General features: G+C 53.4%; 5 protein-coding genes across 5 annotated transcripts; 2 read left to right on the top strand and 3 right to left on the bottom strand.

The window, feature by feature from the left end:
* Positions 1-2,296: 2,296 nt before the first annotated feature.
* On the bottom strand, positions 2,297-3,134 carry COL26b_012925 (uncharacterized protein; the record flags this gene model as incomplete). Its single annotated transcript, XM_053185559.1, has 2 exons — positions 2,297-2,728; positions 2,793-3,134. 2 exons carry the CDS (start codon positions 3,132-3,134, stop codon positions 2,297-2,299), a joined length of 774 nt encoding a protein of 257 aa, XP_053030504.1.
* Positions 3,135-3,861: 727 nt separating this feature from the next.
* On the bottom strand, positions 3,862-6,057 carry COL26b_012924 (uncharacterized protein; the record flags this gene model as incomplete). The annotated part of the gene is made up of 4 exons (XM_053185558.1): positions 3,862-4,869; positions 4,918-5,459; positions 5,514-5,814; positions 5,869-6,057. 4 exons carry the CDS (start codon positions 6,055-6,057, stop codon positions 3,862-3,864), a joined length of 2,040 nt encoding a protein of 679 aa, XP_053030503.1.
* Positions 6,058-7,123: 1,066 nt separating this feature from the next.
* Positions 7,124-8,266, top strand: RPN11 (multicatalytic endopeptidase; the record flags this gene model as incomplete). Its single annotated transcript, XM_053185557.1, has 3 exons — positions 7,124-7,189; positions 7,274-7,527; positions 7,582-8,266. The coding sequence occupies 3 exons, from the start codon at positions 7,124-7,126 to the stop codon at positions 8,264-8,266; spliced, it is 1,005 nt and encodes a 334-aa protein (XP_053030502.1).
* Positions 8,267-9,031: 765 nt separating this feature from the next.
* COL26b_012922 (uncharacterized protein) lies at positions 9,032-10,109 on the top strand (the record flags this gene model as incomplete). Its single annotated transcript, XM_053185556.1, has 2 exons — positions 9,032-9,934; positions 9,978-10,109. The coding sequence occupies 2 exons, from the start codon at positions 9,032-9,034 to the stop codon at positions 10,107-10,109; spliced, it is 1,035 nt and encodes a 344-aa protein (XP_053030501.1).
* Positions 10,110-10,574: 465 nt separating this feature from the next.
* On the bottom strand, positions 10,575-11,349 carry COL26b_012921 (uncharacterized protein; the record flags this gene model as incomplete). Its single annotated transcript, XM_053185555.1, has 2 exons — positions 10,575-11,135; positions 11,203-11,349. 2 exons carry the CDS (start codon positions 11,347-11,349, stop codon positions 10,575-10,577), a joined length of 708 nt encoding a protein of 235 aa, XP_053030500.1.
* Between the last annotated feature and the right edge of the window lie 3,426 nt (positions 11,350-14,775).

Here is a 14,775-nt window from a genome sequence, read left to right as displayed (position 1 = left end):
GCATCAACGGGGATATGCCGTCCCATCGGGCGTTGATATCTGCATCAAGCCTTTTGTGTAAGTAACCAAGATCGGCTGCATAGTTTCCAGCCGCAAGGAAGAAAACATAGTTTGGCATGGTAACGCTTTGGAGTTCATAGAGCATGATGAGGATATCTTTCATGATTAAGTGTTCAGCAGCTAACTCGAGGGCGCTGCCGCATCCCGTCCCCATCTCCACAAGCACTTTGTTGGCAAGAAGCTCGTGTACAAACTCATATCGAGACAACTTATTTTCGCTTTCGATGAATAAGGGATCGCGATCAAACGGCTCCAAAGGCCACGCGTGACGAACATCATACGAAGCTGCGCTCAAAGCGGCCTTGAGAGGGGTGTCGATTCCCAGACTCGTGCGGAACTTGGATTTGCTGTTGGGGAAGCAAGGGTCAACCCCATTCACATCTGCACCAGCTTCAATCAGTGCCCTAAAGGCAGGCAAAGAATTGGCTACAACAGCAGCAATGAGTGGCGGGGGTAACCAATTTCTCTGGCATGCTTGCTTCTCGCCAAAATCTGCCAAATCGGTTCATAGCGATATCTGATGGCAAGCGAGAGAATTGACGGGCTCTCTGGCCTGAAACTTTCAACATCGCTAGCCACAGCCCGCCACCACTTTTCGAGTGTATAGAATAGGCCAAACGTTGCCATGGTGTCCAGAGTTCCTGGATGGGTTCTAGGGGAGATTGACCTGCCAGAAATATGCTCATGAGACCCGCAAGCATTTTCCCAGGCAACAAATACTGGGCCGCCCGTTACCGTCGGGCCCAAAAACATATTGACAAGGCAGCCAAGCTCTGTACTTTCATCACCTGGCAATTCGGCTTGTTTCACATGATTGAGCGCGTGACGCAAAAGATAGTCAGGAAGCTTGATAGTTTTCCGACCTTTGGGGTGTAGATACTCAATTCGTGGTGATGGGATCTGTGGGAGGTTCTTGAGAAGAAACTTCATGGAAGATATCGCAACGTGGCGGTGTGTTTTGGACACGTGGTATTGATCCTTGTTTTCGAGGTATTCTCGTGCCGATAAATGACAAAACCGCCAAAACCCTCGATCGTGTACGAGTAGGTTACCACAGATACTGAGGATACTTTCGTCGTCGAGTTTGTCCTCAGGACAAGTTCCGTCTGCGTGAGGTTCAGCTGCATTGCGATTGATAGTTCATAGGTGCTAAGCGGTTGGAATGCGCAAAACACCCAAAGAAACGCACGTTCAGCTAGCTGCACCTGTCCTTGCGGAGTATCTTGAATCTGGTCCCACACAATGTCGTAGGCAGCTTTGAGTCCTCTGGGGGCCATGCCAATGTGATTCGAGATGGTCGACTTGGTCCATGGATTCAGCCTGCTGAGTTGCTGGATCTGCAAAGCTGCCCACTGGAACATGCCTTGGCTCTTCTCTCTGAAGACGTCTTTGATTTCTTGCTGAAGACCTGGGCTCAACCCAACCCAGCGCTTGTCTCTCGACAATTTGTGTTCCACAAAAACGCAGATGTCACCTTCGTTGTCTGTTGTCTGTATTTCAACGACTGGTCCATGTTGGAAATGACGCCTGATGTCGTCATCAGTGCGACTTGACAGAAAGACTCGAAGGGTCCCATTGGCTTGGATGAGCTCATCAAAGGCAGTCATCAGGTCCTCTCTACTTTCTCGATCACACTCATCGAGAGCGTCGAGGATGATGGTAGTCCTCGAGTAATCTTTGATGATCTGTCTGATGAGGTCTTTGCAAGTAAAAAAATCGAACGTCTTGCCTTTGACTTGAAGTTTTCCTGTGCAGCCATCCAGTACTGGGTGGATCATGTGTTCGTCAGAAAGAACATCTGAGGAGAGCTGGCGCAATATACTTCGCAGTATATCCTGTGGATTTCTTCGGTTCTGTTCATCCCTCTTGCAATAGAAGAATGCTACTGCTTCATTGACTTTTGTAGCCTCTTTAATGGAGTCGATCACGAAGTCTATGACTCTGGAAGTGACAAATGTTTTGCCAGCGCCAGCTAGTACATGTTAGCGTGATTAGGACATAAAGATGGGGTAACTGGTGGCCTACGCACGTATACCATATAAGACCATTACTGGGGAAACACCTTCCATCCATTCAAAAAACTTGCGTCTGCCTCTGATCCACTCGCAGGTGCCGGTCATCCTTCTGTTACTGATGTTGTCGTGATGTGTTTGAAACCGGATATCGGAAATCTTCTCAAGGGTACTTTTCCGTTCGTATTTATCAATATGCACAAGGATCTGGGAAACTTGGTCGTTCAACTGTGCAACGATGTCTGATGGTCTTCAAGCAAACTCTGATATTTCTGATCCAATCGGTGGCTCGAGATGTTTTTGCAATCGTCGCCGCTGCTGATTACCCTTTTGTGCTGCTCTTCTAGCTGGACAAAGCTTTCTCCTGGTTTAGAACTGTTGAGAATCGCGGCCACCTTCCGCATAGTCTTGGTCTTGGTGAAGAGTAAGTAACAAAACTGAAGAGCGCTCAAAAGTCCAGTGTAAAGGTCCACCAGCTCATGATGTAAGTGTTCAACAGATTCATGGCCAATTTGAGTATCGTTTTGCTGCTGTTCAAGATCCATGGACCTCTTCGAGTAGACCATTTCAAAAATACGGCCTGTGAAGAGCAAGCGCGGCATGGATGCAAGAAGCTTCATGAACTTGTCGGAGTGCTCTTGCTCTGCGACCAAATGCTATCCAATGTTAGCTTTCATCGAGATTTTGCTGTCATTGATCATCGCGGATGGGTATATCTACCTGCAAGACAAGCCGGAAAGCAGCCCAAGGAAGGGCCGCATGAACAGGATCGAATGAAGAGACGATATCGCCGATGCCCTTGACCTTATCAAGCCATTTGATCATGCTGTTGAAAAGCGGCCTGAGTTCGAGCCTGTGTTTTCCAGCTTTCAAAGAGAATTTGTGACGGTTCTTCTCCAGTTCCAGCTCCTTTTCTTGGGCCTGACGGATGAGACCGTCAATGAACTGGGCATCTGTCTGGCCCGGCTGTGCACCTGCGGCATCCAAGCTGGACAGCCATTTTCGGACATCGCCAGGGAGTCGCTCGTAGGCTTTCGCCCAGAGATCAGGTGGATCGGCCATTTGAGTTCGAGTCTGGACACCATCCGCCGCTGGTCGCAAAAGTTGGAGGATGGACGAACGAAGCGCGGTTAGAATGGTGTTCGGGTTCGCGTCGAGAAAGAGCCCACCCAATCGCTGAACTGATTTGGCGTTACGCGCTGCAACATGCAGCTCGCTAGGAGCAATAACTCTCCGAAACCCCGCGTCAGCTTCTCTCAGAGTGTATGCCCTGTCGCCATGGTGCGACTTGAGTGGTTATATCCGGGCCTGGGCCCATCGCAGCCTGATTACGCCGCGCTCTCCAGGGCTATGCTTGATGACTGACTGCACAGAGTGCAGAGAGGGAGATTAGACATGAGGTGACTCCGATAGGACTGGCTTCAGATTCCCTGGATAGATCCACAGCGGTGACATACAATATCCAACGGAGACAAGACTGGAGCAAAATATTAATCGGAATCACTACAAAAATGACTGCTGCGCCCTGGCTTCTATGATACAGTCAACGGAGACTATGCCGCCGACAAAGGTAATGGAGCAAAAGAGAGTATCACCAGAAAAAACAAACAAGACAAAAGCAAGATCATGACCCCTAAGAAGGTTACATGCCGATCCCTGGAAAAGCCACCCGTTCCTGAACGCCCTATGCTTGGCCTCTTTTTTTCTTCTCAGCACGTGCCCAACATGTCTCTCTGGCATCTCGTCATTGCATGCGGCATTTTGATGCGTCGTTAGGGGACAAGTCACCCTACTCCTTGTCCGCTGGCTTGTCTTCGGTTTTCTCGTCCACATCCATCTTGTCTTCTTCGGGTTCCGGCGCCTTGTCTTCTGGCTTCTCGGTGGTCTCCTTGTCCTTCTCGGCAGACTCCTTCTCCTCGGCAGCCGGCTCTTCCGCAGTAGGTTCCTTGGCTTCGGCCTTCTCTGGCTCTGCGGCTTCGGGCTCTTTACTGGCTTCTTTCTCGGCCTCCTTTGCAGGTTCCTTAGTAGCTTCCGTGGATTCCGCAGCCTCTGCCTTGTCAGTCGTCTCTGTTGCGGCAGGCTCAGCTGGCTCGGCAGATGGTTTGCGGGATGCAGGTTTATCTTCCTTATCCTCCTTTTCGGCCACCTTGGCGGGCTCCGCCTCGGTCTCCTCCTTCTTGATGGTGGTCGTGGGCTCGTCAGCATCGACGCTATCCTCCATGCCGACATCTCCATCGCCGTCGACGATCTCCTTGGGGGCTTCAGGGGCAGCCTCCTTTTCGGCAGCCTTCTCTGATGACTCCTCTGGGTCGACGGGGTTCTCGAGGGTAATGTCGGCGTCGACAATCGGCTCAGCATTGGGGGCTTCCTCGTCGGCGGCTCCGTTGACGGGCGACGCAGCGCTGCTGTTGGCTTCGGCCTCCTTTTGTTTGAAGTCGCGGAACGTGCGCTTCTTCGCGTTACGAGGGCGGGTGATGCCGTTTGCCTGCTCCATATCTTCGTCGTCGCTGTCTTCGAAATCGGCCTCGTTGTTCGTGCGCTGTTCCCAGCGGCGTTGCGTCATGCGCTCGTCGGGGTGCTCGTCGTCGTCCAAGTCGTTCAACTCGGCCTCCTCTTCGTCCGTCATGCCACCAGGTAGTGGTTGGCGGGGCACATCCTGCATTTGGACGGAGGGAACGGGTTGTGTGTGTCGCAGGTTGTCGATGACGGCAGCCTTGATCTTTTCGAGATATTCGAAGCTGTTGGAATTCTCCATGTTGGAGGGTCGGACGTTCAACTCGAAATCGGGCGCATAGTACTAGGAAGAGTTAGCCATGTTACAGCGACGGCATTACAGAGAACCTACTTCGTAGTATTCATTGTAAGGCAGCGTCCTGGGCAGGTGCTTGCCGACAAGAACACCAGTCTCATATGCCCAAGTACGGGCGACGTTACGCATGGTGTAGCCACCACCGCCAAGAACAAGGGTGGGTAAACCGAAGCTCTTGACGTATCCGACGCAGTTGGCATGGCCTTCCATGCTGAGGTTGAAGCAACCCAAACGGTCTCCGCTGAGACTGTCACCGCCGCATTGGAGAACAACAGCCTCGGGCTGGTAGAACTTCATGACGTGTTCGATAACGGGTTCGAAAATAGACTTGTACGAGTTGTCGTCGATGCCATCGCGGAGGGGGAAGTTGACAGCGTAGTACTTGCCGGTACCGATGCCGATGTCGCGCAGCTCACCAGTACCAGGGAAGTATTCGCCGTACTTGTGGAAGGAGACGGTCATGACACGGTCGGTCGTATAGAAGGCCTCCTCGACACCATCTCCGTGGTGGACATCGATATCGATGTAGAGGACGCGCTTCTTGAATCGAAGGAGTTCGAGGATACCGAGGACAATGTCTGTAGGCTGTTAGCAGGGGCGCGTCGTGGGCATGATAATATGGTCTTGTGTACCATTGACGTAACAGAAGCCACTGGCTTCGCTCTTCTTGGCGTGGTGAAGGCCACCAGCCCAGTTGACGGCGATGTCGCACTTTTGGCGGTTGAGGCGGGCGGCGCCCTCCATGCTGCCACCGGCGCTGATGCCACAGAACTCGAAGAGGCCGTCAAAGACGGGACAGTCGTCTCCGACGTTGTATTTGCCCTGCTCCTTCTGATAGGCGTCCATGTTGTCGGGTGTGACCTTTTGCAGGAAGTCGATGTACTCGTCCGTGTGGAACTGGGTCATTTCACCCCTAGTCGCAGGCTTTGCGCGCTACAAATAACAAGTTAGCAGCAATCGCGTCGGGTTCGCAGGCGCGTAACGTACGTAGATCTCCATGTTCTTGAACAGGTCGTAGTGCATGATCAGACTGTGGGCAAGACGAATACGGTGCGGTTTCATGGGGTGACCGGTAACGTAGGCATAGTTGCCAATGTCGGAGTCGTAGAAATATGCGACCTTCTTTGGGGACGACGAAGACCCATTGGCCAGGGCCACCGATCCGAGAGGTGACATGGCGTCGGTCGTTGGGGATATTCTGTGGTTGTGTAGTATATTCGATCGATCGTGATGATTGGAATTTGGTGGTGGAGTGGTGGTGGAGGGAAGGATGGGAAAGGCGAGCGAAGGCTGCGCGTGGGCGTGGAAGCTCTGATCGGCTCGGCCCCAGATTTCCCAAGGCTGGGTGCACCGAAAAAGTCAGGCCAATGGGCGCCACGGATGACAGGCCAGGGGCGAAGGCTGTTGGAGGAGCTTTTCGTCCAATGAGGTAATTGGATCACAGCGAGGTGAGGGACGGCAGGTGAGATATTCCGACCAACAGTGTTGTTTGATTCGTCAGCAGCAGCTGGGGAGTGCCAGCCGGCATCGCCCAATCAGCGTCGCCAGTGGGGAGGCGGCAAGTTGCTGATGATGGAGGGGCTGAAAGGTACATTGCCTGCAGGAGCAGGAAACACATCAGGCAGTCTGTTTATTTTCATAAAAAAGGAAGAGATAAATGCTTATGAGGCTTGTGTTGTTGCACACTTTTATTCCAATCTGACATTTTGTTTTGGCCTTGCCGCGATTGTCTTTTCGACCTGGAAGCGTGGCTCCGGATAAAGCAGGCGGTGTGGCTGGGATTAGGCGCATGCACGAATGCAGCCCACCTGTGGCTTTGCAGTGATGTTAAGCCACAACCCCTCGAACTCGGTACTTCGACGCTGTCACTTCGGAATCGAAACACGACGCGCAACAAGCTCAAGATATTATTTGAAGCCAAGTTGTCGATCTCCTGATTTACATTATCTGGCCTGGATAGTAATTTCAACAAGAACAATTGATCAAGAAATCCCAGCGCCACGGCCACACGTGACTGTTTGTCAGCTGTGCGGTACGTACCGGACCGGGCTAGCTCCGCCGGGTCCTTTTTCGCCAGGCTGCTCAGAGCTGTCGTCAACAACTCACGAGCCAGCTGCTTCCATCCAACTCCATCACCTCAACTGCCTCCCTCCGCACCCTCTACGAACGAACACCTCCCAACCCGCGACACCCCCAATCCGAATTTTCCACCAAATCCCTCCATCATACACAGATCATCACAATGGAGCGCTTCCGCAACATGCTCCAGTCCCAGGGCCTCGGTGGCCTGGGCAGCCAGCCCGGAACGGTAAGAGCATCCCACCTTCTGAAGCTACCAGGATAGCTCCGGCGACAGCATCGCTCTCGACCACGTGCTGACTTTCGAATGCAGGACAACACACAGCTCATCGATAACTCCGAGACCGTCTACATCTCTTCCCTCGCCCTCCTCAAGATGCTGCGACACGGCCGCGCTGGTGTTCCCATGGAAGTCATGGGTCTGATGCTGGGAGAGTTCGTCGACGACTTCACGGTGCGCGTGGTGGATGTCTTTGCCATGCCTCAGAGCGGTACCGGTGTTAGTGTAGAGGCCGTCGACCCTGTCTTCCAAATGAAGATGATGGACATGTTGAGACAAACCGGAAGGTAGGAATGCATCTCGCCGCGACCTCGAAGCCATTACTGACTAGCAATCGACAGACCCGAAGCCGTCGTCGGCTGGTACCACTCCCATCCTGGTTTCGGATGCTGGCTTTCCTCCGTCGATATCAACACCCAGCAGTCTTTCGAGCAGCTGACCCCTCGCGCCGTCGCCGTCGTCGTCGACCCCATCCAATCCGTCAAGGGCAAGGTCGTCATTGACGCCTTCCGCCTCATCAACCCCCAGTCGCTCATGCTTGGTCAAGAGCCTCGTCAGAGCACAAGTAACTTGGGACACCTCAACAAGCCCTCAATCCAGGCTCTGATTCACGGCCTTAACCGACACTACTACTCGATCGGCATCAACTACCGGAAGACGGCACTGGAGGAGAACATGTTGATGAACCTGCACAAGCACGTCTGGACCGAGGCGTTGGAGATGAACGACTTCAGGGCCGAGGCAGACTGCAACAAGGAGCGTCTGGAGCGTCTCGTCAGTCTGGCTGAGGGCTACGAGAAGCGCGTCAAGGAGGAGACGGAGCTCACCAAGGACCAGCTCAAGACCCGCTACGTCGGCAAGCTTGACCCCAAGAAGCACTTGGAGGACGTCGGCCAGCAGTTGATCGAGGACAACATCGTTTCCGTGTCGAGACAGATGATCGACAAGGAGGCGACGATGCCCAAAAAGGACGGTGCCAAGGGCCAATCAAACGGCGATTCGATGGACGTGGAGGAGGAGTTGTGAGTGGAAACGGGCCACAATTCGGGGGCGGTCCAGAGGCGGGATACCAGGACTTTACCGGAACTGTACGATTAGGCGTTTGGGTGGTTGGGAACGCAACGACTAGAGACCCCGCCAGGCATAAGACGAACGATTTTACAAAACCAATTGCATCGGACTGAAGAACAACCGCCGTGGTCGAGATGGTTATGGACGGTTCTTTGTTCATCAACAAGTCCCAGTTCCGATATTCTCCGCTCTTCTCTCGTGGCTGACAATGGTCCAGAACAACGTAGAAGCGCTACTATTACTCCATTGTCCAGAGACAACGACGGTGCTCAGACACTCGAGTAGTGGACGGGCATCTCTCAAGCTTTTACTTATATCGTGTACAGCACCAACTTGACCATGACAGAGACTAAATCAAATCGCGAAAAGCGACACTGCAATCTTCGGCAACAAGCACTTTGTCAAATACCCCTTCTCCGGAATCCCTCAGACGTCCACGGGATGCGACGTCGCTATCGTTCGAACACCCTCAGCCGTCTCTTTTGTCTCCTCCGTCTTCGGCCGCCTAGCCAGGCCAGCGAACATCATTCCACCAGATCTGCTACACAGTCTCCAGGCAACGACCGCGTGAAAACCTCAACCATCTCTCGCGCAGAGAAGATCAAAGCTTTCAGTCTGCTTCCGACTCCCCCATACTGGCGATACAAACGGCGCCCTCCCCTACCCTCACCCAAGTCTGACTACAGCTACCAGGCTTTCTTACTAGAGACCTCCGCAACCATGCAATATGCTCCATCTATCGCAGACAGCCATTACACCGATGTCTCTCTCCCTCCATCACCGCCTCTTCGCATGTCCAAATCAACCTTGTTCGAAGTACTCCACCGTATCGGGCACACCTTCTCCCATGTGCAGTACGCCGTCTGCGGCACGGCCGCCATGGTGGCCTTTGGCTGTGACAGACGCAAGCCAACGCACGTCAGCATCGTCTGCCCATCCCACACTACAGACGTGCTGGCTTCATGGGCCGTGGCCGGCGGCATGATGTTATACCCATCCAAGCCCAACGAGATTGGCGTCCCCGTCGATGGAGACACGTGGACGATCCAGGTGAAGTACCTCGAGACAGACGACAATCACAGGTTTGAACGGCTGGACGCTTGTCACTTCAACTTTGGGTGTGATGATGTTACCACGGCCGTCTTGACCCCGGCAGCTCAACTCGAACAGATTGCACAAGTGTACATCAACCCGCGGTACAACCAGAGCTGGCGGTACAAGGAGAGGTTAGGAGGCGATGCCATCTGGCTATTGGAGCAGATGTGTAAGGAGGACGTCAACAAGTTTGGTATGAATTTGAGGAATGCGAACATCCCGACAATTAGGGACCAGAGGTTTTGGCTTGTCTTCACGACGGCGCATCCCGAGGCTGTGGGATTGTTTTACGATGCTGGGTTGAGGGGTGAAGAGGAACAGGTGAGTCTCAGCGAATGGGGCAACCGAAAGGAGTATGAGCATCAGCATGAGCAAGACCATGCACATACGCAAGAGTATGAACAAGGCCATGCGCACACGCAGGAGTACGAGCAGTATGAGCAGGAGTACGCGCACGAGTATGAGCAGGAGTATGAGCGGGAGATTGAGCAAGAGTATGATCAGGATCAGGGCCCTGAGCAGGAGCAGGTACGAGTCGAATCGCCAGTATCACCGCATGATCCACCTCCAGAGCAACCCCGACGCAGAGATGAGAGCGGGCGTTCGAGACGCAGATCATCTCGGGTCCGTTCCCGCTCCCGCACTCGCACCGACCAGGGACCTCGCCGCCGGCGACGACCTTCTGAATATGGACCGATCTTGACCCGGGCGGAAGAGAGGCGGGTTGCCATGGACAGAGCACGGGCTCGGGGCCAGGTCAGACGTCGCAGCTCGCAGGAGCCGAATAAGTTCTCATTGAGTGGTGCTCTCAATAGCTTGCTTGGCGGTGGCCATCGGGGTGGGTACAGAAGATGATCGCTTGGTAAGTTCACCTTTCGACTTGTTGCAAATGCGCGACTGGCAATTGTTTTCGACTCAAGTTGTCTCATTGTCTTGCCTCTGATCGAGGTTTCGCTGTGTAAATGATTCTACAAAGGAGATGATCCCGAATCCCCCTTCTATTGTTTACGCCCGTCTTTGATCATGCTGTTCCCGTGCATGATCCCCTTTCACAAAACCCGCTTCGCTGGTATAACAAATGAAACAATCCCTTACCATACCCGCCGCCTTGATTCCCCGCGAATTGCTCCGCACATGTTCGTCATCATCTATCCCGTCTATTATCCAATTACTGTCTTCCGTATCCTTGCTGGGTGTACTGCTGTCCGTATGTCTGCTGAGGGTACGCCGGCTGGTACGCCTGCTGCTGCGCATACTGTTGCTGTTGCTGGTGGGTGTATCCCTGGGTCTGTTGTCCGTACGCCGCGGTCGCGTACCTCTGCTCCTCGCCGTTCTTCCTCTGCTCGCGGCGCACCTCCTGGATCTGCACGCTCTCGACGCTCTGGTCCTCGCAGCGGCTCTCAAGGGGCGCGGCGTCGTGGCCCATGGCGCCGCGGCGGACGCCGTTCTTCTTGAAGTAGCGGAAGTCGAGCCAGGCGATGATGGTGGCGTAGCCGGCGACCATGGAGAGCAGGATGCCGAGGACGACGACGACCCAGCCGATGGTGCAGGAGGTGCCGATGCAGGACTGCTGGGTTTGGGACTGGATGCCCATGTAGACGACCGCGGCCCAGAAGACGATCTCCATGGCGTTGAGGATGAGGTTGGCCTTGAGCGAGGCCCAGCGGTGGAAGGCGGGGACGTGTTCGGTGAGGACTTGGTAGAGGATGATGGCGAGGGACTTTGCGGACTGTGGGGGGGAGAGTGTTAGTTGAGTGTTGGTTTGGAGGTGGGGATGGTGGGAAGAGGAGGCTTACCATGCCTAGTGCCATTGTGCCTGATCTACCCCTGGGACGGTTCGGCATGAAGATGCGTGCTACTGAGAGACCGAGGGCCGCTGCTACGAGTAGGAGCTGGACCATGTGGATGGGGAACTTGAGTTTGCTGGAGAAGAGGGCGTTCATCTTGGCGGTGTTGATGTTGGTGATGTTCGAAATGGGGTCGGAGTGGGTATCTTTGTGGTGTTGATGGTATCCAAGATCGGTGATGTTCGGATATCAGACTCTTGCAAGGCAAATGGGAAAATTGGAATTGGAAATCTTGAGCCTTGAGTCTTGTAGACTGGGTTGAGTTGTCTTGTCTTGAGTGTCTTGGTGTTCCTCCAAAAACATCAACACATCGCCGGGCCTCGCGGCCGTCTATATACCAAGACGAAATCCGCATTGCATCTTTTCCACGTATTCGGTAGAGTTTGATACCTCAATTCCCATAACACCGGGCCTTTTCGCTCGTCAATCTCCAGGGAACAAGCACAGCCATCAGCCGCAGCCTCTTTTTTCGGCGGGTTTGCGGGCTGGCTGGAGCGGATCTTCTCACGCACAATTTGCGGTGGTTCTGTTTCGGTCTCGGTTTTTAGGGGGCGGGTTGGGCAATTGTGGTTATCTTACGCAGTAATACAAACAAGGCCAGACACTCACTGCGTTGGCGCTAATACTGGATAACGTGCTTATTCTTCCTCCCTGGCCCTGCACAAAGTGGGAACACAGCCCCAAAAATGGTCTCTTCGGTCTCGGTTTCCCACTGCATAAGCCGCCGGCCGAATTGATAGCACTAACATCTAAGCATACGCGTATCCACCGAATAGAGTTAACCCATGGATGGTCTTCTCCCCCTACTGACGGATCTGCCCTTTCTTCGACTCATTCTTCGAATGCTGAGATTCTTTTCATGTCTGACGGGCTCCATAATTTCCCGCCCTGTCCGTCTGTCAAAACTTCACTGCCGCCTGCCAAGACGAGGTGACACGCCAGCAGCGCCAGCAGGCTGGGCCCAGGCTTCTGGAACGACCGCACACTCTCACACCCGCACCCCTGACGGGCCCCGTTTTCTGGGCTCTGGCGGGCAACAGATTGGCGCGGAGTGTCATTTGGGACGATCTGGCGGGCCTGGTTGAGTCTGCCTCTGCATGGGATGGAAATGCGCCTTGCGCTCAGGTGTGGGGGCACATGAGGTTTCTGGTATTAGAGAAAGCGAGGTGCATGGGGGCTGGGCGCTAACAGATGAGTATGAGGCTCGGTTTCGATGTTGATTGCTAGGAGATTATTGATAATCAGGAAGAGGCTTTCTGTTGCAGGATCCGATTTTTAAGAAATTTTCTTCCGGGTGATATTGGCTTTGCCACGACAGACGGCTTCTAAATCTTTGTTCATGAAGGCGGTTGGCTCACGTACGAGAGCACGTCAGATTTTAGGTTGTCGATAATCAGGACTTTTCTTCTTATCTATTCGACTTTCAATACTTCATACTTTCAGCCCGTCAAAAGTCTCTCGGTCGGCGTGGTTGATGACCTTCCCTCTTCGTTGATGGCGTTCTGCGTTGTCATAGTGCCTGCAGTGCCGTTTGCCGGATTATCCCCAAGTTCTTCCTTTCGACCCCAGATGTTCGTCAGGCAGGGAAGATGCTTATTTGTAAGTTTAATGTTGCTAGCTGACTTTGAGGGTTCGTTACGCCGAGTACAGGTTGCTGACTGGCAGTCCGGATGTTCGGATCAGGTATCGCAAGTTCGGGGTTCCGAATAGTGAGTCCAATGCTCCCAACAGCATTGACGGCCATCTAGCAACGAAGACTTTAGGCTGAAGTTTTCCGCTGGACTATGATCCAATGAGATCCAGTTCTTCGTTCGAACCGGTAACGATGTGCGCTAGCGTCCAACTCGTTGCCTGTCAATGTTTGACTACGTAGCCTGAGGGAGGTAGCCTGAGGTTATCACCCTGGAGCTATCATCCGACATGAGTCTCTTTCACCATTTTCGTTTTCCTGCTGGACTTCGGTAGCGGTAGAAACTTCCCCATCAGTTTCTCTTCTCGGATTTTACTCTCTTCATGGTAGGCAACTGATGTCCTTCGTCGTCGAGTTGTGCTAATGTCTCAACAGAACAGCAGCGTCACCTATCCGCCATGTCGTTCATAGCGGCCGCCGAGAAGTATATTCCAAAAGCCCGCTTGCTGGATGTTGCCGGAAATGCTCCCTGGACGCAATAGATACTCACATGGCGGCCATAGTCCTGGGCGTTGAAGACTCCAACGATCCACTCGCCGCCCGTTAAGATCCGAATGGTCGACCACCAAACACTTTTCATGACGGGCCATCCCCTTGATCCTTTGGACTCACGTCGGTCGAATCTTCAGCTTTCGGTTCACCCGATGACTCCCATACAACAGCTCCAAAATAATCACCCTGGCTCTGCCGATTCCCCCTATCCGTATGCCGTCTTGGTGGCGGCTTCAGCGGCGTAGGCAGTTCCGGCTCATGGCCCGGTGCCTCGAGCATCAGAAACTCGACGCCGTCATCCGTGTCGACCCTCGTCAGGGGCAAAGTCATCGTCATGGCCGCTTTCAATTCCTCTCGCGTCTTGAAAGTATCCCGGGTCCTCAGCTCCGTCCGCGCTTCGTGGACCTCATCGATATGTATCGCAGGCGGAATCGTCACCCCAGACAAGCTTCGAGCGTACTCGTCCACGACTCGAGGACTCTCTGCATCCTCGATCGCGTACTGCGATGTGTGAGAAACAGGTCGAGATCGCCTCTTCTGTGACGTGGTGGCTCCATCGGACTGCGTGTACAATTCCGTGTCTGCGCTATCTTCCAGGTTCCTCTGCACATACGTCCGTTTAATCACCGGGCTCAGGCTCTGGGTACCCAGCAACGGCCGCAGGGTCGGTATACAGACGCAGATGATGGCGCAGCATAGTTCTGTTATCGACCATATGCCGGCAACGACGGTATTGTACGTCGGGTCAGTCGATGTCGCCGACGACTTGAGTGTTGTAAGTCGTATGACAGATATTGCACACGTGCTGTCAAAGTCGTTAGCCAAGCGCCGCCTGAACCTTGCCACATTTTTACGTACAAGAACCCGAGACCAAACGTCGCCATGAGAACAACCTTTTGTCTCAATGGCACGGCAAGAGTCCTCAGCAGAGGAACGGGCATAACGAAGATGATGATGTCTGTAATCAGGTTTATCGCCGATCCAGCATACCACCAGTCCAACAACCTAAAGCATTTGCCCTGAACTGAGAGGTCCCATAGGGCTCGTAATGGAACGCAGGCGAAGCAGAGCGACACCACCTGCGTGAACCCGAAGGTCATTATGAATATTAAGAATATGTTGCAAAGCTTTTGAAATGGCGGCAGTGGAAAGACTCGTCGGTACTGAAGTAGAAAGGTGGATTTGATGAGGGGCATTGCCTGTATAGTGTTTAGTGATCGTTCTTCTCCCAGGATGGTTCTTGTCCGATGGAACCTCTGGTTATGCAACTTACAGCTTGGTATACGGCAACAGCGGCGATGGCAATCTCTTGAGTTTTGAGGTAGTTTTCGCGCGTGAGG

This window comes from Colletotrichum chrysophilum, assembly GCF_026319265.1.
Source record: "Colletotrichum chrysophilum strain AFK26 chromosome Unknown scaffold_196, whole genome shotgun sequence".
Classification (NCBI taxonomy): Eukaryota; Fungi; Ascomycota; class Sordariomycetes; order Glomerellales; family Glomerellaceae; genus Colletotrichum; species Colletotrichum chrysophilum.
The sequence above is the reverse complement of the archived record's forward strand: the minus strand, read 5'-3'. Positions and strand labels throughout refer to the sequence as shown.